The sequence below is a fragment of the Bos indicus x Bos taurus genome, chromosome 16 (genome assembly GCF_003369695.1).
Source record: "Bos indicus x Bos taurus breed Angus x Brahman F1 hybrid chromosome 16, Bos_hybrid_MaternalHap_v2.0, whole genome shotgun sequence".
NCBI lineage: Eukaryota > Metazoa > Chordata > Mammalia > Artiodactyla > Bovidae > Bos > Bos indicus x Bos taurus.
In genome coordinates this window covers 49,027,268-49,049,096 of record NC_040091.1, presented here as the reverse complement: position 1 = coordinate 49,049,096, position 21,829 = coordinate 49,027,268, and the positions used below count along the sequence as shown (strand labels likewise).

Below are 21,829 nucleotides of genomic sequence, written 5' to 3'. Positions count from 1 at the left end.
ATAAATACCGCCTAAGTGGCTCCTGTCACCTCGCCACAGCCGCGTTTCCATCTGCAGCAGCCCAAGGTGATTAATGAGAATTATCATTAACGCTAATCAGAGCCGTTTGGAGGAGGCTGGGGGAAGGAAGTGCCCTTTGTGGGGCTGGGGAGACCACTCTGAAGGGTGTGCATGCGCGTCGGGGTGCACACTGCTTTGTGCACACGCACTCACGTGCCCTTGCATACACATGCACTCACATGCACTCACACGTGTGCATGCATACACGTGCACTATACGTGCATACTCATGGGCGCACAAATGCACTCACACGCAAGCACGCACACACAGGATGGGTTCCGAGGCTGCCTAGTGGAAGGAGTCTGGCAGATGGGGAGGAGCTGGCTGGTATTAAGAACAGCCCTTGCCTGTCGTGAAGGCGGGCTGCACAGAGGCCAGGGAGCCGACCGCCAGGAACACAGGCCTGGCCCAGCATGTCTCAGCCCGGCTGGGACGAACTCTCTCCCTCCAGCACTGAGCGTGCTCTCAACTCAACGTGCTTGGCAGCCCATCACAGACTAGACAGGCTTGGCCAGAACCAAAGCAGGAGGGGCTGTGGCCACACTTTAGGCTTGGGGTGCAGTACAGGGGCCCCGTGTGGGTTCCCTGCTCCTCCGTCGGTTGGCACACAGCCTGGACCCCTGTCCCAGCCCACTCCCACCCCATCACACCGGGGCCGCCTTTTTCCCGTCCGTCTCTGAGGAAGTGGCCGACAGGGCTTCGCAGCGGGCTTCCCTGCCCTCCGCATCCTCGCTCGGGGGGCCGTGCAGCTTAAAGATACAAAGTGTCCTTTTATTGGAAATATCAATTCAGAAAGGGGCTAGTAGTAAGCTGAGAATATTTGGATAAACTTGACAGCCCTTAGGACTAAAAAAGACCTTTTGTTCCCTCCAAGAAAAAGGCTGTCGCACCACCCCAGGCTTGCTGGAGCCGGTCCAGAAAAAACTGAGGTCGGAGCAGAAAAGTGATTAGGGCGTCTCGTGAAAGATCTTTCCTCTGGGTCAAATGTTTATTATTATTTAGTTTATTATTTTATTAGAATGTGCGGTTACTGTCCTATTGCATAATACAAAGCTCTGAGCGTGTCTTCGAACACCCAGTCGGGTCCAGCCCAGCCTCCTGAGGCACAAAGGGAACTCTGTGGCATGTGGAGGGTGAGGGGGGCGGCACCGGCGTATTTGATTTTGTTCTGCTTTGTTTTCGAGATGTTGACCTGTTTAAGAAGGAGCAGGCATCTCTGGGTGTTTGCCCTCAGATGAGCAGAGGGTTTCCTGCGGCTTAGAGGTCTAGCTGTCACAGGGAGGGGTCACCTCGCCTTTTCCAGTGGCGGGAGGTTGTGCATGTGGATTGCGTGGCAGCTGTGATTCGTGCGGGTCTCCACCAGCAAAGAACCCAGCTGGTGCCCAGAGGGTGGGAACACGGGAGAAGCTCCTTTTCGGCTGACCACTAGCCTGACTTGCAAACAACCACATGGCTTTCCAGAAGAAGCTGGGACCTGATGGGCCGCCAACCCAGCGCCTCTCCAAGAGCCACACCCACATGTCCGTGGCCCAGAAGCACGTGCAGCCCAGCGCTGCCCTGGTCTCGGGGCTCTGTCTCCACCTACCGGCCCCTCAAAGAGACCAGTTATTCTCTGAGGTCCCCGTGAATGGACAGCCCACCAGAACCCACGCGAGATGAAAATCAGACCTAAATGGATCCTCTTCCGCTCAAACACACAAAAAGGAGAAAAACCCATCTGACTCGAGTTGCTGGAGGAAAATGAGCCAACCTCGAGTGAGAGGGCCCTTGGCAAAGCGGGAGAGACACACACCCCCAACCCCCAAAATGAAACCAGGTTGCTGTCTGCAAGCAGACTGGTCATGCAAACAGCCTAGGATCTGAGTTCCGTGGGAATCCAGAAATTTCTCCATCACCAGCCTCTGCAGAAAACCCTCAGTTGGTGGGTTGTCTCCCGGGTCGTGGGTGTGGGCCGTGGAGCTGCCTCTGTGAGGAGTTATACCCACGTGCTATGGGGACAGGGTGCCAGTGGACCCTGGGCAAAGCAAGCTAGAGGTCCACTTTCAAGGGCACCTTGGTCCTGTACCAGTGAGACGCCAAATCCCACAGGCCTGTATCTAACTTTATGTGTCAGATATGGCCTGGGCCTCCAATGTGCTCCTCAAGACTTTAAGGAGACAGAGTCTTCAGAGAGGATTTCTGCTTCCACCCTAGAAAATACACATAAACGTAAAATACTGACAGAAGTGGAAGTTGTCATGCATATTAAAGTAATTACATTTAGGAAATTCCCTGGAAGTCCAGTGGTTAAGACTCTGAGCTTCCAATGCAGGGGATACAGATCTGATCCCTGGTTGAGGAACTAAGATCCCACCTGCCACATGATGAGGCTAGAAAAAATATTAAAATTTAAAAGTCATCTTTAAAAAATGAAATATTACATTTATGGGTTTATTTTTCATAGTTGATATGACAAACAATGGTTGGAGCAGAAAGTGAGTGTACTTATTTTAAATGTTTCAATTCAGTTACCTTTTTCATTACATTTTTAAAAAATTAAGTATTTAAATAGGAAAAAACCTTTGTCTTTAAAAACAAGGCACTTGGGAAAGAATCAAAGAGATTATTTTTCCTTAAAAGATCATTTTAAAATAGTCATCATTTGGAGAGGAAGACTAAACAAAAGGAATTTAAAATAAGTTTGGAAAATAAGAGGTGAAGGAGAAGGGGGTTGAAGGATGTTTTCCATCTGACCTCCGCAAAGGCTGAGACTCCCCACAAAGGCAAGGAACCTTCTAGAAAAGAGCTTGGACCCCGACAGAGGGCAGGAGCTGGTGATACTTAGGAAAACCACCAGCTGGGTGAACATTCCTGCCCTCCCTCTCCTGGGCAAGCACAGCCTCTCTGCCCGGAGCAGCCCCAAACATGCCTTGTGGGCTGGTGTGATGTCCACACCAGCCAGAAGTCGCCATGTGGAGCAGTTCTGCCAGGCTCCAGGACACAGTTCCCAGCTCAGGAGTCACACAGCTCAGGAGTCACACCCAATTCCAGGCTCCTGCACCTTCACCTGATGGACATCTGGGGGCGTCTTGGGCCCTGGAGACTCATGATCAAGCTCTGGGTGCTCAGAGCTGGCTAGGAAGATTTCAGAGCAAACCCTTCTCTGCCCACAGCTGTGCAGAAGCCAGAGATCCAGGAAGCCAAGATGCAGAGGAGACCACCAACCCCTCTCTTCCCCAGACACAGAGCCCCCAGCAGCTTCCACTCCGGGGTAGGAAGGAACCGTCTCTGCACACATGCAGCCCCTTGTCTTAAGAGAGCTCCAGTCCAATTGGGAAACAGGGGGGGTGGGGGTAGGGTGTCCCGACTCAGGACAGCAGCCGGGTGAGCTGCTTCACTTTAATTAAGCAGAGCAGCGTGTTCCCTTTTTCCATGGGTTTTATTCAGGTCCTGACGACGTCAGTAGAAACAGATCTGCCAGAATAAGTCATATGCAGCTCACTCAAGGGAAGAGAGAAATGTGCCCTCCCATCCTTGCCTCTCTCCAAAGAGAAAAACACAATAGCGGAATCCACAAGAAAGATTCCGATTAGAATGTTCCGAGGCTCTTAAACACCCCCGTTTAAATTCTGGGTAATCGGCGGCATTGTGCTGCCCCTGAAGAGGCTGTAGGGTTGGTGGGTGCCGTTCAGAACCATTTGTGTCATATGAATGCTGGTGATTAGATTTTTAATAAACCGTTTCAATTCTATTTCCTGGGCTTGAATAGATGTTTGCACTTGGCTGGTGTGGACTTGAAAGGGGTCCAGGTAATATCATTGTGGGGGACATACTCTTAATTCCTTTAATATATTTTGTCAAAGGTGACTGGCTGTAGAAACCGGCTGGAACACAGGGAGAGGGGGAGAGCGATTGAATTTAATTGGCTCCATTTGTCATTCAAGACTGACTTCACTGCACCTCTGTCTATGAATCATTTCCAAATTTGCTGGTCTGACCCAGTGTGCCCACAGCTTGGGAAGGAAGCCGGCTTTGGGTTCCCAGGGCAACATCTCGGGCTGGGTTCACATCCGAGGGCAGGGCTGGCGTGAGGCTCGAGGTTTGTCAGGAGCATCTCCACCGGCCTCTCGTTGGGATGACGGTGCATGAGAACCGGGGGGCGGGCCACTGAGTCACAATATAACCTGGTTCAATGCGTCCCAGCTGCCGTCAAACCTTCCAGAGAAGGAGACCACAGGATCCAGAAAACTAGCATTGCAGTCTCAGACTCTTAACATTCCATGCCTGATGTGCTGGGAGGGTTGGAGGCCAGAGAAAGGAGGAGCCCATTGGGTTACAGTTCCAGGGCCCCGGGACCCCTCCCCACTCAGCCAACTAGATGACAGGTGAATCCTAGGAAGTGGAGCCATACGACAAAGTGTTCAGAGGGAAACACGCCTCCTCTCTCTGTAAAGCCAAAACAGAGGCTTGGGGTCAGCCAGCACTCTCCCCTGTGATACCTGGCCGCTGGGGAGGAAGCCGGAGCTAGCCTCTAAATGGGCATCCAGACACTTCACCAGGAGCTCTTGCCTGTGGCCATTTTTGTCTGTCAATGAGCAGTGAGCAGTGCTTGTGATGGGCTTGGCAAAGTATTTGCTGAGAGCTGGCCTGTTGAATTTCGAGCTATTTGCAGGAGCTGATCTCAGAACATGAGGCCTGATTCAGAGGCAACGAGTCATGGAGCTTCTCTAGATGGTTGAATCCCCTGGAGAAGGAAGAAGGATGGGCCCTGAGAGACTGAGTCACAGTGGGGGGCGGGCCACTGAGTCACAGTATAACCTGGTTCCGTGCGTCCCAGCTGCCGTCAAACCTTCCACGTGTGCTTACAGGGTGCTGAGATGGACAGGCCAGCCTAGCCTCTGCCCTGGGAACAGGATATTGCCAAATTGACCTCGGGGGAAATTACACTGTGACACTGTGCACAGCACAGACACACTGTAAAGCTGGATTCCAGGAAAGATTGCAGCTCTGGTTTCCAGAGAGGGAGAGAGACTGAAAGGAGAGTCTGTATGTCCTTTAGCAGGATCCACGGAGGAATGAGAAGGTAAAGGGTCCCGAATGTGACAAGGGGACACGAGGAAAGAAAGACCCTTGGACAAAGGCCTATGGAATATTGGGGGACATTCTCAGTTGTCTTGAGGCACCTACCCATTCTTTGTCACCCAAACATTTATTGAGCACACACGGTCCCTGGCCATGGGAATCAGCCAGATGAAACCTTCAAAGCCCTCATCGTGCAGGGGGGGAGAAAGAAATTGTGTGGGCAGGACAGCCACGGTCTATCATCATCCTTACTATGATGAGGGAGGTGCTATGAGAGCCCCTCAGAGGGGTCCACCCTGAATGATCAGGGCATTTTTCCTGCAAGAGGTGTCCCTGTGTTCTTCTACCTCTACAGCTCTCAGCAGAGTATTTCCTTCTAGCTCACCTTGGGAGTTGGAGAAAGCCAGAAGTGTCTGAGCAGGCTAGGAGTACTCTGCACCTCATTCATCCATCCAACCATCCATTCATCTATTCATTCATCCATCTGTCCAACCATCCATCCAATTATCCCCTCATCCATCCATCCATTCTTTCATCCAATTATCCACTCAAACATCCATCTATCCAACTATCTGGTCATCCGTCTATCCAACTATCCATCCCTCCATCTATCCATTCACCCAACCATCCATTCATCCAACCATTTGCTAATCCATCCATCTATTTCCATTCATCCAACTACTCCCTCATCCATCCATCCATTCATCCAGCCATCAACTCATCCATCCTTCTATCCAACCATCTGATCATCCATCTATCCCACCATCTACCCATTCATTGATCCACTCATCCATCCACCACCTATCCTTGCATGGACTTGTTCAGTGAGCCCCGTGTGAACACTGGTCCTTGGTGAGTTGGGAAGCTTCAGTTGCTCTTGGCCACCATCCTCTGGTAGAGCAGAGGTGAAAAGGGCAGGACCGGCCAGGATATATGGTTCCCACAAGTCACAAAATGGGCAAGACAGGCAGCCAGTGTGCAGTGTCCAGCTGGTCTGCCCCTTTCCAGCTGTTCAGCATTAGGCTGGTTACTTCTTCACTCCTCTGTGCTAAGCTTTCTCATCTACAAATGTGGCTACAACAGAGGCTCCCCAGCAGGGAGAGGAGCTTCTAGTGACCTGGTAGTGAGACTCAGCAGCGACCAGCGGTGGCGGTGACGTCAGCAGTCTGTAGTCGCCCCCTCCTGACCAAGGGTGGGTGGAGGGAGCCCTGGAGCAGACTCTGCACATCACTGACTTCCAGAGATGAGGAGGATGTCTAAGAGGAAGGGGGAGAAGCCTGAGCCTTTCTCAGCCCTGTGTGTCCGCTTCTCTGAAAGCTGCATCTGGACAGTACCCCAGGTGCAGTCCGTGTCAGCTATTGTCCATGATGATGGTGTCATCCGAGAGGGGCTGAGGTTGTGGGCTGGAGGGAGCACAGTGCCATCCAAGGGTCAGAGAGTGGAGTGAGGAGGTCCTGGGCATCCCTAGGGGCTCCTCAGCCTGACGCTTGGCTCCCACACTGGGGCTTGTGTCCAGCAAAGAAAAGGTCCAGGCAGCCCCACCCCCCACCCCAGGGAACATGCTTGCTATTTTGGGAAGCCCCCGCCCCTAATGTACAGCAGCTTAGCCATTGTGGGAATTCCTCCTGCACCTGCTAGGGGGGAGGCGGGGGAGCCCCGTTCACAAGCTCTGCAGTTTGTCACCATCAGTGTGGCCAGAGAAAGGTTATGAATGTGACACCTCCCGGGGGCCTCGCATCGACTCAACGACAGAGAAACCGCTTCCTGTGGGCAGCCCCTGGGCTCCCGCCTTGCCCCTCGCAAGGATGCTGCCGCAAGCCTTTGGTTTGGGGTGTTTGGGCTTTTTTTTTTTCCAATCTTTTTTATGATCAAGAATCAAACGCAAGGGTGTCACTTCAGAATGTCACAGCTGAGTCTGTGGTCATGTGCAGACTTCAGGCTCGGAGACTTCTGCTCCGAACCCAGCTTCAAGTCAAATCAGGGTTTGAAAAAGTGTTTGGGTTGTTAGCGATTTAACCACGGCAGCCCAGGGAGCCTGCAGCCTGCTGTGGGGCCAGGACAGGGGTGGGTGTGGAACTTACTAGCTGGGGTGGAGTGGTTAACAAGCCAGGCCAGGATTTCAAGGGTCTTCTCTGTGCCTGTAGCCATTACCTGTCCAAACCATCCCAGGTGTTGGCCCCAGGACGGCTGCTCAGGATTCTGCCCCCACTGAGAACCAAACCACCCGCTCAGCCCCCAGGTCCAGCTGCTGTTGGCTGGACCCAAGGTGAACGTTTTCACTCCACAAGGAGCAGAGCCCCCAGCCTCGGCCTTGCATGCTGATGTTTGTCGTGAGGGCTTCCTCAGTGGCTCAGATAGTAAATAATCTGCCTGCAATGCCAGAGGCCCAGGTTCGATCCCTGGGTCAGGAAGATCCCCTGGAGAAGGGAAAGACAATCCACTGAAGTATTCTTGCCTGGAGAATCCCATGGACGGGGAGTCTGGTGGGCTGCAGTCCATGCAGTTGCAAAGACTGAGAAACTAACACCTGCAGGATGACCACGTGGAGCCCCCACGAGGCTTTCCTGGGTCCCCAGCTACGGTGCCAGGGCAGGGGGACGGAGGAAGAAAGGGTCACACCTGGGTTATTAGGGTCAGAAACCTCCTCAGGAGCCCATCTGGAGAGAGGGAACCTCCCTCCAGACACCAGCCATCTCCTTGGGATGGAGTTAAAGTGAGGCTGGGAGCCGGTCCGGGCTCTGCAGGTGTTGGCCCCATTCAGGTGGTTCAGGCTCAGCCTGAGGTTCTTGCTTTGACCCTGCTGTCCACACAGGAGCCGAAATGCCATCTCAGTGCTCGTAAGAAATGCCCCAGAAAGGGGACTTCCCTGGCAGTCCAGTGCTCGGGACTTCGCCTTCAGGTTCAATCCCTGGTTGGGGAGATAAGATCCCACACATTGCTGTTGTTTAGTTGCTAAGCCGTGTCCAACTCTGTGCAACTCCATGGACTGTAGCCCCCCAGGCTTCTCTGTCCATGGGATTTCCCAGGCAGGAATCCTGGAGTGGGTTGCCATTGACTTCTTCAAGGTATCATCCCAACCGAGGGATGGAACCCTCATCTTCTGTACTGGAAGATGATTCTTTACCACTGAGCCACAAGGGAAGCAAGATCCCACATTCCTTGTGGACAAAAAAAAACAAAGTGTAAAACAGAAGAACTATTGTAACAAATTCAATAAAGACTTTAAAAATGGTCCACATCAAAAAAAAAAACTTTAAGAAAGAAAGAAGTGCCCCAGAAAGGCCACAGAATTCTTGTGCCACCATCTGCTGCCAGCATTACACTGAAGATAGAGCCTCTGGGCAAAGGTGCCCTCTCTAGTGACCACAGCTCCCCGCCACCCCATGAGGGGAGGGGCCCAGGAAGCCTCCCCTACAGCCCCCAGGTGGCCTGGGTCTATGAGGAGGGCCCCCTCCTGCTGGGAGCTGCAGTCAACCTAGGTCTCCCTGCAGTGACCAGGGCTTTCTCTCTGGGGACACCCCAAAACCTCCAGATATTGATGGGAGAGACCCCATACAGGTGGGCAGAGGGACCCTTTTTTAATTAATTTTCATTGGAGTATAGCTGATTGACAGTGTTGTGTTAGTTTCTGTACAGCAAGGTGAATCAGTTACGCATATACATAGATCCACTCTTTCTAGCGTCTTTATTCACACAGGTTATTACAAGATATTGAGTGTATTTCCCTTTGCTATACAATAGGTCCTTATGAGTTATCTATTTTATATATAGCAGTGTGTATTTGTTAATCTCAGACTCCTAGTTTACCCCTCCCCTGTCTTCCCCCCGGTAACCATAAGTTTGCTTTGTGGTGACTGTTTCTGTTTTATAAACAGGCTCATTTGTACTGTTTTTTAGATTCCACATATAAGCAATATCATATGAAACTTGTCTTTCTCTGACTTATTTTACTCAGTACGACTCTCTCCAGTCCATCTACGTCACTGCAAATGGCATCATCTCGTCCCGTTTATGACTGGGTGATATTCCATCGTGTATGTGCACCACATCTTTACCCATCCCTCCTTCAGCGGATGCTTAGGTTGCTTTCATGTCCTGGCTGTTGTAAACAGTGCGGCAGTGAACATTGTGGGCAGAGGGATATTTGAAGGGAGACACCCAAGATGGAGCCTGTTTGCTGAGGGCCCCTCTCCTACCCACTACCAGGGCTGGTTTTTCACTTGGGAGCCCCAGGCAGCCCACGGAAGACTCCTGACTGCCCTGGAGTCTGGGCTTCTTACCCACCTGGCAGACCCAGGAAGGGGCCCTACTTCTGACCAGCACCCTCATCATACTGTAGTGGGCATGCCCCCACCCTGACCCAGCACATTTCTGAAGGACAGTTGAGCAGGTGCCAAGAGCCAAAGAGGCAGCAGATGCCCACTGCCATCCGTGGCCAAAGCTACTTCCCCACAGCACCTGTGTCCTTGAGCGTGGCATAGCTGTGGGCATGGGGCTCTGTTCGGGATGCCTTCACAGAGCTATCAAGGACAAGCCAAGTGTTCTTACAACGTGAGTGCTTGCAAGGAGCCCCAGGTCTCCACAGAAGACAGGAAAGAGGCTATCTAGTTTCAAAGAGGAAACCGAAGCAGGAGCCCAGATAACCCCTGCGTTGTCACATTCAGAGTTTATAATGTCTAGCCTGGAAAGGTAACTATAATCAGAGAGTCTGCCTCCTTCTGGAGCACCCTGGAGGGATGACCACTGAGACCTCCTTGAATCCCCACAGTGACGGGGCACTCTTCCCTTCATGAGGTTCCTTGCCCACCCCAAGGCCTGCCTGTAGGGGCATCTCAGCTGCTGGTCTGAGGTTTCAGCAGACCCCTCCGGTTGCCAATCACCCTGAGGGGCTTCTGTGTCTGAGTGAGTCTCTCATTCATTGATTTCCCTGCAGACTTAAGGGCACTGGTTTCAATCCTCAGTGTGCCTGTTTATTTCTGGTGGGTCAGGACCATGAGCTACGGCCACTGACACAGCCTGCCGTGATGGACGGAACATGCAAGGAAGAAGCTAAGCCCCCAAACACCCGACTCAGCAGGAGCCCTCTGGGCACACCAAGGGCCAGGGACCCTCAGAACAGCCTGCTCAGCCCTGCCTTCACTGAAGCCCCTCTTCTTGTCCCCTGGGTTCTGTTGGCGAGACCAGGAATGTAAGTCCTGCTCTAGGCCAGGCGATGCTCGGAGTCAGAGTAGAATCTCTGCTTTGCCTCTGTTTTACCCTCCAGTTTTCTGAGATACACACAGACACTGCTGGGAGAGTTGTACAGGCCCCTGCTGAGGAGGGAAAGAAAAAAAAAGAGAGAAATAAACTAAGAATCAGATGGAAGGGAAGGAGGAGAGAAGAGAGCCCAGTGTGGTGAGTTCAGCGTTCTGGGCTCCGGGCTGGGTCCACAGCGCTGTGTACCCCGGGAATGTGGTAGCACAGAGTCTTGGGGCATTTTGTGGGAGATGGTCTGTGAACCTGAGGAAGCACGGTGGCGCCTGGGGGTCAGGATTTCGAGGGAAGAGGCTCTGAAAATCCTGGGGGTATCACCTAGCATTTGGGTATATCAGTGATTCCTGGTCTGGTCTTTGCAGGCATCTGTGGACCCTGAATACAGAGAGTGTGGTTTCTGGGGTCTGGCTCTCAGCGGAGAGGCTCTGCCCACCACTAACAGGAGGAGCTCCCTAGGCAGGGGCCTGGGGCAGCTTCCTAATGGGTTCTAAGCAGCCAGGAAGGAGCAGGCCTGGGAATCTGGCCCCTCGGCCCCTGCGACCTGCTGCTGCGCCATCACGGTCCCCCTCCCAGGCACCGGCTTCCTCTGCAGAACCCCCATCTTGGGCTGTGCTGTTGGGACCCTGAGACCAAGACTGTCTGGCCCTTATCCCCCACCACGCATGCCCCACTGCCCCGGAACTGTCCCACGGAGACCACAGTCAGCAGCCGTGCCCTAGGAGCCCCACGCGGCTCCTTCCAAGCACAAGCCCGTGGACACTGGCTCTCTCTACCCACCCCCTTCATGGGCTCAGGACACAGGCTGGTCTCTGTCTTGAAGGAACAGTGTCCATGAGTTACCTGCTCCCCCTGGAAGCACTCCCTCCCTTCCCACTTCCTCCTCCTTCTCCCCCACCCCACCACTACCTTCCTCTCAGCCTGAGCAGGTGGGGCCCAGTGACCCGCCCCCAGGACGCCTGTCTCCTGGGCAGCCGGGTGACCCTGTCCCGCCAGTGCTTGGTCATGTCACCACCGAGCCCGTAATGAGAGTCAGGACGGAGGATTTATGAGCTCATCCAGGCTCCGCGTCCGCACCCGGCAGAGGTGTTTTCAGAAAGCCTTTCCCCCACCTCCTTCCATCGAAAGAATGGACTTTCTGTTCTAGCTACTCGTGGATGCCATAAATCCTGGCATGTGTGTGCGTGCGTGTGTGTATGTGTGCGTACGCGTGCACGCGTGCACATGTGGGTGCCTGCGGGCAGGACAGCCCGCACAGCTTGGTGGCTGGACGTGTGGCTCTGAATCAGCTCAAGAAGGTGTCTGGGTGAGAAGGATGAGACCTACCACTGGTCCCAGCACTGGGCTCAGGCCTCTTCTGCGCCGAGTTGCAGTAGCAGAACATGGAGCCGAGGGGCCGGACTCCCAGGCTTGCTCCCTCCTGGCTTCTCAGAACCCATTAGACAGCTGACAACAGACGTGTCCGCATCCTCACCGGCATGCACACCCCGGACGGGCCCATTAAACGTGAGGGAGCAAGCCCAGCAGCGAGCCCACAGATTCGAAGTGCAGGAAACCTCAAAAGATGTGCAAAAAAAATTGTCAAGGTTAAGAATTTTTCCATGCCTTTGCTTCATACTCGGCCTTTCTGGTGGGGGTGATTTACGAGCTGGGGAAGCTGGTAGGGGGATAAGGGGTGGAGAGGCCAGTGGGGGAAAGCAGGCAGGAGGGCAGCTTTCTTTGGAGGCCCTGGGGCCCCCAAGGCTCAGCCCCAAGCAGCCCAGAGTCAGGCTTCGAGTGCCATCAGGCAGGGGGCCCGGACCCTAGATCTGCAGAGAGACCCCGCCTGAGGCCGTAGCAGCCTCTAGGCCACTGCCCGCCAATGTCGCCCTGGGAGATTTGGGGGTAGGGGGTGGCTGGGCCCTCCCCAGTTCATGAACCGAGCTTGCAGCCTGGACCATGGGCTCTAATGTCACCCACTACTCCTCTGTCCACTTCTACCAGTATTGGCCTCCTGAGACAAGGCCCTGACACAGAGCAAACCAGGCCTTGGGCCCTGCTGAGCTGGACCTTGATGTGTCCTTATGGGCCCTGGAAGGTCTCATTCCTAAACAGGCAGGAGAGGGGACCTGTGGCCACTCGGGCCTGCTTGCTGGGTCCCAGAGCAGACAGGGAGACCCCCTCTCTGACTCCAGACACCATGCAATGAAGGTGGGGGGCCTGGGCTGGGGGCTGCCCTGCTCTAGGGGGCCTCCGCCAGCCTCCACCCAGGAGGTCCGCAGTGGTGAGCAGGGGGCAGTGCTGGCTCAGAGAGACCTCAGCCCACTCAGGTGGTAATATGAGCGTCCCAGAGGCCACATCCATGGCTGTGAGGAGAGAAGGGCAGAGACAGAAGGAAAGGAGGCCAAGGGGAGATGGACATCACCACCCATTTCTCCCCATCTGGAGTCAGAAACGGCACAGCCCACCAGGCACAGCCCCAAACAAGAAGCCAGGCCTACAGCCTCCTGCTCGCTTGGCCTGAGGCCTGAGCTGGGGCCACTCCTAGGAACATCTCTCTGGTCTGAAACAGAAAAGCAGCAGCTTCCAGATCAGGCTTCTGTCCTCCTGGTCCATCATCCAGGTGTGCCCAGGTGTGCCCTGGTGTGCCCCACAGAGATGAGACTGAGACATGGTCCTGGCAACAGGGGTAGTAAGGCCCACACCACCCAACCTGGTCCTGCATTGGTGCTTTGGGGACCCAAGACCAGGGTTTCTTGTGCCTCCGTGGAGGAAGGTCAGCCTCCCCTGCTACCTCTCAGGGAGGAATGGTTTATTCTCTTTCAGAGGAAGGAGTTAACCAAGACCTCCTCTGTCACCCCAGAAAACCACCTGGGTTGCTCATGAGGGAGAAGGGATCCCTGGACCTTGAGAGGTCTTTAGGAAGTGATAGCCACCCTGTGGTCGTCCAAGTGGTTGAGCTTGGGAACCAGGGAAGTTTCCCAAGAGGGGCTGCTGAGCACACAGGGAAGACACACCAGGAGCTGGGCAGGGGACCTGGAGTACTTGTTGCCTCTGAGCTCTGGGCCCTGCACCCAAGAAGGATGGAGACAGGCTGGAGGCCCTGGAACAGTGTCCACGCAGGGGAGCCACTGGCTGTGTCCACATTCAGACACACTTGAGAGGCCTGTGGATGTTTGGTGAATGTGGGCCGTCACGTGGAGGAGAGATGCCTGCTCCGGGAGGACTGAGAGGGGCTGAGTAGGAGGGAGGATCCTGCCATGTCCTCCTAGGGAGGAAGTGGATTGTCTGGGCGGCCGCAGGGTGTGCAGGCAGAGGTGCGGACTTGCTCCCACGCTCAGGCAGGGCACGGGTATGGGACTAGAGGATGAACGTGGGATCGTCCAGCTGTCCTACAGTGGTGCAGAATCTGCTAGAACCAAGAGTCAATGGGTTGTCCTTGATCCGGCCTTCTGGGCTTCTCTGTCCCACTCCCCGTAAATCCTTTGAGAAATGAAGGGTCAAGCACCATCTCGGGGGTGACAGGAGACACAGGGGTGTGCACGCGATGGTTGCAATGGCTCACAGTGTCATTTACCATCTCTGCATATCCCAGACTGGACCGTGGGCGGCATGGTGAGGGAGACTGAGAGAAACAGACAGAGACAGAGAGAGTTGGCCAGCCCCCACCCGGCCACACCCACCTGTGAAGATGCTGGATGAGGGGCACAGGGATGGAGTGGGGAGGAGCGCGGTGGGGGTCCCTGGGCCTTGGCCAGCCGGCCCCTCTTCCTCCCTGTGATGCAGGGAGGTGGCGGGCGCCTCGCCGAGTGGAGGTGCCACTAACCACAGCTTTGCTTGGTGGGTCTCTTGTGGGTTTCCTGCAGTTGGGGTGGGAGGTAAGAGGAGGGGCCGGCGAGAGGCGTTAGTGCTGGGGGCGGGGTCTCTCCCTGTGGCCTGGGCTCCCTCCCCGAGCCCACAGTGGCCTCCTGGTGCGGCCAAGAGCAGGTCGTGGCCCTTCACCCCTGCAGCCACACTGTCCCAGGCTCTCTGGGCTCTCGCCTTTCTTTCAGAATGAGGCCCATTTGCTTAAAGTCTCCAAAATGGAGAATTATCAGAGTGGAGGCCTCTGGGCTCACAGCCCCGTCCAGGTCCGCTCAGCAGCTGCTCAGAGACTCGTCGTGACTGGGCGGCTGCCATGGGCTCCAAGGAGTGGGGTGTGGTCACACAGAAGGCCTGCAGGTGGGTTCTGGGCCTCCCACAGCAAAGCAGCCTCCCGAAACCTTGCTGACTCACCGGCTGCTCAGGACCCTTGGTCATTTAGAAAGTGTCCATGGACGTTTGGGAGGCATCTGAGCTGTTTATAAGGTGTCCTGATTCTCTGGCCAGAAGTGGGCTTCTCAGGCCTCAGGGGCAGCCTCCCTCCCTTCCCGGGTCCTTACCTATTCACCAGATGGCACTGGGGAGACCCCAGGGAATAGAGGCTGTGGCACCTATATTTAGCCTCCTCAGTTTGTCCCCTGCCCTGACGTCACTGGGTCCCTCTGACACCTGCTCCTATCACACCTGCCCACCTGAACACATCTGCCCACCCACCTGAATGCACCTGCCCACCTGGACACACTGACCACCTGGATACCCTTGCCTACATGGACACCTCTACCCACCTAGACATCCCTGCCTACCTGGACTCACTTGCCCACCTGAATAATCCTGCCCACCTGGACACTCTTGCCAACATGGACACACACACCCATCTGGACACCTCTGCCCACCTGGACACTCCTGCCTACCTGGACACACCTGTCCATCTAGACAATCCTGGACACCCCTGCCCACCTGAACAATCCTGCCCACCTAGACAATCCTGCCCAAATAAATTATTCTGCCCACCTGGACACCCCGCCAACCTGGGCAATCCTACCCACCTGAATTATCCTGCCCACCTGGACACCCCTTGCCCAGCTAGACATCCCTGCCCGTCAGAACACCTACTTCTGGTCCTCAGTGTAGTGGTGTCCTCAGCCCCACCCCCTCTCCTCCTAGCCTCCCAGCCCAGCTGCCCAGAAAGCTCGCCCACAGTACCACTGGGCTCCACGGCTCTGGATCTCTGAGCAGGCACTGATAGAGCAGGTGGGAGGGACTCTGTTTACAGTTCCCACCTCGGGGCCCGGTAGCTTCAGGGAGGCCCCCCTCAGCAGGGCCAGCAGTCAGGTCTTCTGGGCGATGGCCTGCTCGGAGCTGCACGTGCTGGAGAAGCACCCTGCCTCTGCCTGTCAGAAGCATGTTCAGAGAACACAGCAACAACAAAGCACCTAACGCGGGTCGAACCCGCGGGGCCTCTGCAGGCAGGGCGTCTGCAAGCCCCCGGTGTCAGGTGGAAACTTCCACTTTTAAGAAAACCCAACGGTTCTCCTTCTTGCAGGCTGCTGTGAACACGCACGCTTGCACACATGCGCACACAGGCACACACGCGTGCGCACAGCACGTGCACAGAGATGCGCCTGCAGCCACACCCCAACCACACCTTCACCTTCGAGATCGCTCATCTCCAGCCCACACCCCATGCTCTCAGCAGAGGGCTCTGCTCTCGGACACAGCGGCCTCTGCTTTCTCACATGTGGGGCGGCTCGCTGGGGAGTTTTTGCAGCCCCAGTGGCACTTTTATGGCTCTGCCAGGGCAGTGATCTACTCGGTGAGAAAGACAGGGCCATCCTCCTACCTCTGCACTGGGCTCCCTCCCGGAGGGATGGCGGGCTGGGTGGGCCGAGTGCCTCGCCAATGCCCGGAGGGTCGGCTGATGTCCAGTGGCTGAAGAGCCTTCCTCCTCTGAGCCCCAGTGGTGACTTCTCCCACTGGGCAAACACAGAGTGCGTCGGCCCTAGCACACAGGATGCCTCTGAGCTTTCTTGGTTCTCTCTCTTGCCCGGCAGATCTCCGAGGACCTGGACAGTGGGAAGCTCTGTGTGGATGCTCAGCACGCCGGGGCTGGCAGCTGGCTCAAGTACATCCGCGTGGCATGCTCCTGTGACGACCAGAACCTCACCATGTGTCAGATCAACGAGCAGGTAGGTCCGGGCTCGCACGGAGCCTTGTCCTTGGGGCCTTGGTACCGAGGCGGACGGGAATGCGGGCGCCGAGGTGAAGGGTTAACTGCGCCTCTGCCAAGCCCATCCTGCAGCGGGGGCGGGGAGGGCTACTTGACACTTGGCCAGTGCCGAGTTTCCGGGAACTTGGTGACACCCCACGAATGCCTTTGCCCCATGGCCTCGCCTGGGGCTGATGGGGCCTGAGAGCCGAAGATGACGGTTTATGGGAAGAAACGTGGCCAGGAGCAGGCAAGGACCGAAACCACAGGGTCCACGTTCTAACAAATGTCACCCATGTGAGAGAAGTGGAGAACCAGACCCCTCTGCTTGAGAGTCGTGTCTGAATGGCTGTTCATCCCAGCTGCCTGGAAGGGTTCCACACTTGCCGTCTGGAAGGCTGAGAAGAGACCCCAGCTGCCCAGAGGTCCCCAGAATCGCTGCGACAGCATAGCCAGCCTGCAGAAGTGACCAGCCACATTTTGCACAAATCCTGGCCCTGCTAGAAGCCAATTGATGTTTTTCCTGAGATGCATGGTCTGGGCTTCTGTGCCTGTCCCACCAGAGCTAAGGAACTCTTCGGCTTCTGCTGCTGCCCCCAGGAGGTAGAAGACCCTCTTGACATGCTGGATCCTTACCGCTTCGTGTCCATGCTGGTGCTGGGCTGCAGGCATCCAGTCTCAGGAACCAATCAAGACAGAAGATGCCACGTGGAGTTTCTACTACGAAGACAATGTGTCCCCGGGTCTGGAAGCACTTAGTCCATGTTTTCATCACAAGTTTGCAAGTGGCCCCCAGAGACCCTGCTCAGAGCCAGGCCCTTCGGACCACGCTTTCACCAAGTCCCCAGAGTAAGTCTTCCTCAAGATGCCTGGGGGCCCATCCCCATCCATCACAGGAGTTTGCTTTTGCCTCTGTTTTGGGGTTACCCATGAGATTTCATTTGCAAAAAAAGGGTTCCATTGCTTTAAAAAATGTCTGTGGAGACCACATAACAGAGGATGCAGCTCCAAGTCATCTGTGCAAACTCTTAAAAGCCATTTGAGGCTCCTCACTCTAGAGGAAAAAAAATTTGCACCAAGAAATGCAGAGACCTCACACCCAGGAGGCCCCAGGACCTACATGGATTGCTAGGCAACTCGCCCTCATCTCCTCAGCCCCTTTCCCGGCCATGCGGGCTCAGCCTGGACTGAGCAGCTCTTCCTCCCTCTGGTAGATACGATCTGGTGAAGCTCAGATCCACCTCTACCATTGAGATGTCTACAGCTTCCACTGGGAACCCAATGTTCTGAAAATAAGTAATTTTTAAATTACAAAATATATTGCTGAAAGAAAACAAAAGAACCGTCATAAAAATTAGCACAGTACTTAAAAAAAAGACACTTTTTCTCCTTCTAGATGAGCATAAAATGTAAGCGAAGGAGAATTAGGTTTAAGGTGCATGGAAAGATGGTCCTTCCTTTGGCCTTTCCTTGCAGAGAGCATGGTTCCATGGTCATGTGTCTGGGAGCCGAGGGGCAGTGGGGAAAAAAAAAAAAAAAAAACCACCAGTAGGCCAGGTCCAGCCAGGACTGCACTTCTGTGAGATACAGAATAAAATAGTGAAGGATCCAGATTTTTTATTTAAAAATAAATAAATGTTAGTTAGAGTGTCTGAACCAAATTTAAGCCATGAAGTAAATATCTTTATGTGGCAAGCTTCTGAAAAAGCAAGCAGACGTATTGTCTGTTCTCAAAGAGAAGTCTGTCTTCCGACATCTTTGTTTTATTATTAATATTTTAGGTTAGCTTTTATTTCAGCTCCATGTAGGGTCCAGATGGAATTCACTGCCTTGCAGCAAACTTTTTCCTTTGTCAGGACCAGCAGACAGGAATACCCTTAACTCAGAGATTCCCTTTCACTTCATCCCACTTTTGTCCCCTCAATGCTTCCCATTCCAAAGCTCCATCCCACAGTCAAAAACACACCTGATTCTAATACTTCAACCCAATGTGACATCAAAATTTCATCCTCGCCTGCTGGATGTTTTGAACAGCCTAAAAGTGGGAGATTCATTATCTCCACTTCAGCTCACAGACTCAGAGAGGACATGGGTACACATTTAAGCAGACACAACAGTGAAGTGGCCTGAAGCAGCAAAAATTTCCCTGCCTGGGGCCTTTCAAACCCTCCATCCTGCGATAGAGAGAGGAGCCCTCTGCCAGGCCTCCACGGCCCATGGTGGGTGGTTCCTGCTATTACTGGGCAACCAATGTCCCCATCTGAAAACCTAACTGCGTGGCTGTGGCCTCCAGACACCTAGGAAGGCAGAGGCCAAGAGGCACAAGGAGGCGGCCACATCTCAGATCTCAAAGGAAAATGGGTAATTTGTGGGACGTAATTTTCCTGAGAAATAATACAAACAATTTTAAATTCTTATAATGATAGGAAAGGGCTTCCCTGATGGCTCAGATGGTAAAGAATCTGCCTGCAATGCGGGAGACCCGGGTTCGATCCCTGGTTTGGGAAGACCCCTGGAGAAGGGAGCAGCAAACCACTCCAGGATTCTTGCCTAGAGAATCCCATGCACAGAGGAGCCTGGCGGGCTATAGTCCACAGGGTTGCAAAGAGTCGGACACGACTTTGTGACTCACACGCGCGCGCACACACACACACACACATACTAGATTTCAAACTGTTTAGTAGTCAGTCTCTTGAAACCCGGCTTTCTCTCCCCTGGGACAGCCACGTGGCCCAGCAGAAGGGCTTCCGTCCCCCAGTCCCGACCAGTGGAAGCTCAGCTCACTGCAAAGGGACCGACGTGACCCTGTGTGGAGCTGGAGTAAAACCATCCCTGAAATATTAATAATAAAACAAATAATTTTGAAGACAGGCTTCTCTTTGAGAAGGAAACATTACACGGTATTAATGGGGTTTCTCGGATTGCCCTAATCCCAGGAGTTTCCACCAGGATTTCCTGGCACTTAGGAACCCCTACATATGCACACACGCACACACAAACATACACACACGCACACATACACAGAGACACACTGAAGGGAACAACTTCCCTCTCTCTCCCCCTCACCCCTAACCCACCCTCACACCTGTACAGGACATCACCTCCCAACACAGCACAGACACGGAAGGGAAGGCACCCAGACTGAAGATCTGAGATCCATGAAAACAGCTTCAGGGTTTCCAGGTGGTATTCGGTAGAGAAATCACTTCGGTCAGAAAAGTTCTAACTTGACCCATGACCTGAACCCCAATGTCCAGAAGTCCAGGGGGACCAGGCAGGAAAGAGTCACTTAAGGAGAAAGTTCCCAAAGCTGCAGCAGCCAGAGGACTTGAGGCAGCTCTTCATGGGCCTCCTGGATGGTCTCCAGTCCTCTGGAGACAGCCACACAGGGGCAGTGGGCTGAGGTTAGGGGTCTCGACACCCTCAGTCCAGCAAGGTCTCTGCTGGCATCCAGATGGGCTGTGGGGACAGATGCAGCCTGCATGCCCCGTGTGGTTCTGAGAGGGTGGTGGGCCCTCCAGCTGCTTTGAGAGTGCTGAGGGAGCCCAGACGCTGGGCAGTGCATCCCCCACCGGACAGACCCCTTCTGTCCGGCCAGGCCTCGTTCTTCCCAGACACTCAGGCTCCTGACCATATGCTCCCCACCCAGCCATGGAGCTGCAGGGGCAGGGCTCAGAGCCCTTCACCAAGTCCTTTTCTGCACCCCTCTTGGAGCCCTGAGGCTCTCAGTGGTCTCTGCCCCACCAGACCTAGGGAGAGGTGACCAGCCCGTCCCTCCACTCTGTTCCCCAGGCACCACCCTCGGCACCAGCTCCTCCATGGAGCTCTAGATGGGGGCAGCCCTAGGCAGCAAAGGCCACTGCTGCTGCTGCTGCTGCTGCTAAGTCACTTCAGTCATGTCCAACTCTGTGCGACGCCATAGACGGCAGCCCACCAGGCTCCCCCGTCCCTGGGATTCTCCAGTCAAGAACACTGGAGTGGGTTGCCATTTCCGTCTCCAATGCATGAAAGTGAAAAGTGAAAGTGAAGTCTCTCAGTCGTGTCCGACTCTTAGTGACCTCATGGACTGCAGCCTACCAGGCTCCTCTGTCCATGGGATTTTCCAAGGCAAGAGTACTGGAGTGGGGTGCCATTGTCTTCTCCGGTAAAGGCCACAGGGGCCTTGAATTTCTCCCTGCACCCAGCCTATCACCTAAAGGTGACCCACAGGCAGTCCTGAGGCCACACGAGCTTTGGGGTGGCCCGGCTGCCAGGAACAAAACACCCACAGCAGACAGCTGTGGGGGAACAAGTTTCTCTCTGTGATTTTGGGGGGTGGTCAGACCACAGCATAGAACCCGGGGTGCCTGGTTCACCTTCCCAGCTTAGCAGGAGTGGAAGGCAAGGATCCCTTGGTGCCTTGATTCACTCTGGGAGGCAAGACCCTCGCCCACCCTCCCCAGGGACTTCGCAGCCCTCCCCTGCCCCTAGCATCCTCCAACTCCCACTTTTCTTTTTGGAATCGAGACCCTCAGATCTCCCTTGGGTGGCTCTTTCTCCCACCGTGATAAGCAAACAAGTTGGTTTCAGATGTCTCAGGAGACACGGACAGGATCTGTTCTTGGATTTGTTTTATGTATTTATTTTATTAATTTATTTATTTTGGCTGTGCTGGGTCTGCGTTGCTGTGCACAGGTTTTCTCTAGTTGCGGCGAGTGGCGGCTTCTCTCTAGTTGTGGTGTGCGGGCTTCTCATCATGCTGGCTTCTCTTGTTGTGAAGCATGGGTTATAGGCACTTGGGCTTGGGTATTTGCAGCACTGGGTTCAACAGCCGCGGCTCCAGAGCATAGGCTCAGTAGTTGTGGTGCATGGGCTTAGTTACTCCTCAGCATGTGGAATCTTCCTGGACCAGGGATCAAACCCGTGTCCCCTGCATTGGCAGGTGGATTCCCAACCCCTGGACCGCCTGCGAAGTCCTGCATTTGTTTTAGTGATAAGAAAGAAAACAAGCGCTTGGAAATAAAGTGCCCTCCAGAGCAAGCAAAGGCCAGAAGAGGCCTGCACACAGTCCAGCTCCTTCTCCTGTTCCCACATCACCTCGACAGAGCAAGGATGTTGGTGGCCGGATGTCAGGTGGCCGATGAGGCTGAAGATGGTGCAACATGATACTGGGGTCACTTGCACACACTGGGGAGCACGACTCAGGGGCTGGACCCCCAGCACACCTCGGAAGGGCTGCGAGGTCCGCACTGCACCCCAACCCACCCGGGCTGGCCAGCCAGGCATCAGGAAAAGCCACCACCACCAGCACATTCTGGGAGAGGCAAGGGTCCGCATCTCCCCAAAGCGAAAGCAGACAAAGGCTAATCTCCTTCACAGAGCGTGTTAAAACAATGCCATTTTATTAGTGGATGCCCATCCTTCAGAGCCGGC

The 21,829-nt window shown here is 54.6% G+C and overlaps 1 protein-coding gene across 3 annotated transcripts in view; it reads left to right on the top strand.

Annotated features, from left to right (window-relative positions):
- PRDM16 (PR/SET domain 16) overlaps window positions 1–21,829 on the top strand; it is a 340,933-nt gene that overhangs the window by 269,130 nt on the left and 49,974 nt on the right. For all 3 annotated transcript variants that reach the window (XM_027565121.1, XM_027565122.1, XM_027565120.1), the window contains exon 4: window positions 16,263–16,397. In XM_027565121.1, coding sequence (XP_027420922.1) covers window positions 16,263–16,397 — 135 coding nt within the window. The remainder of the gene's footprint in view (window positions 1–16,262; window positions 16,398–21,829) is intronic.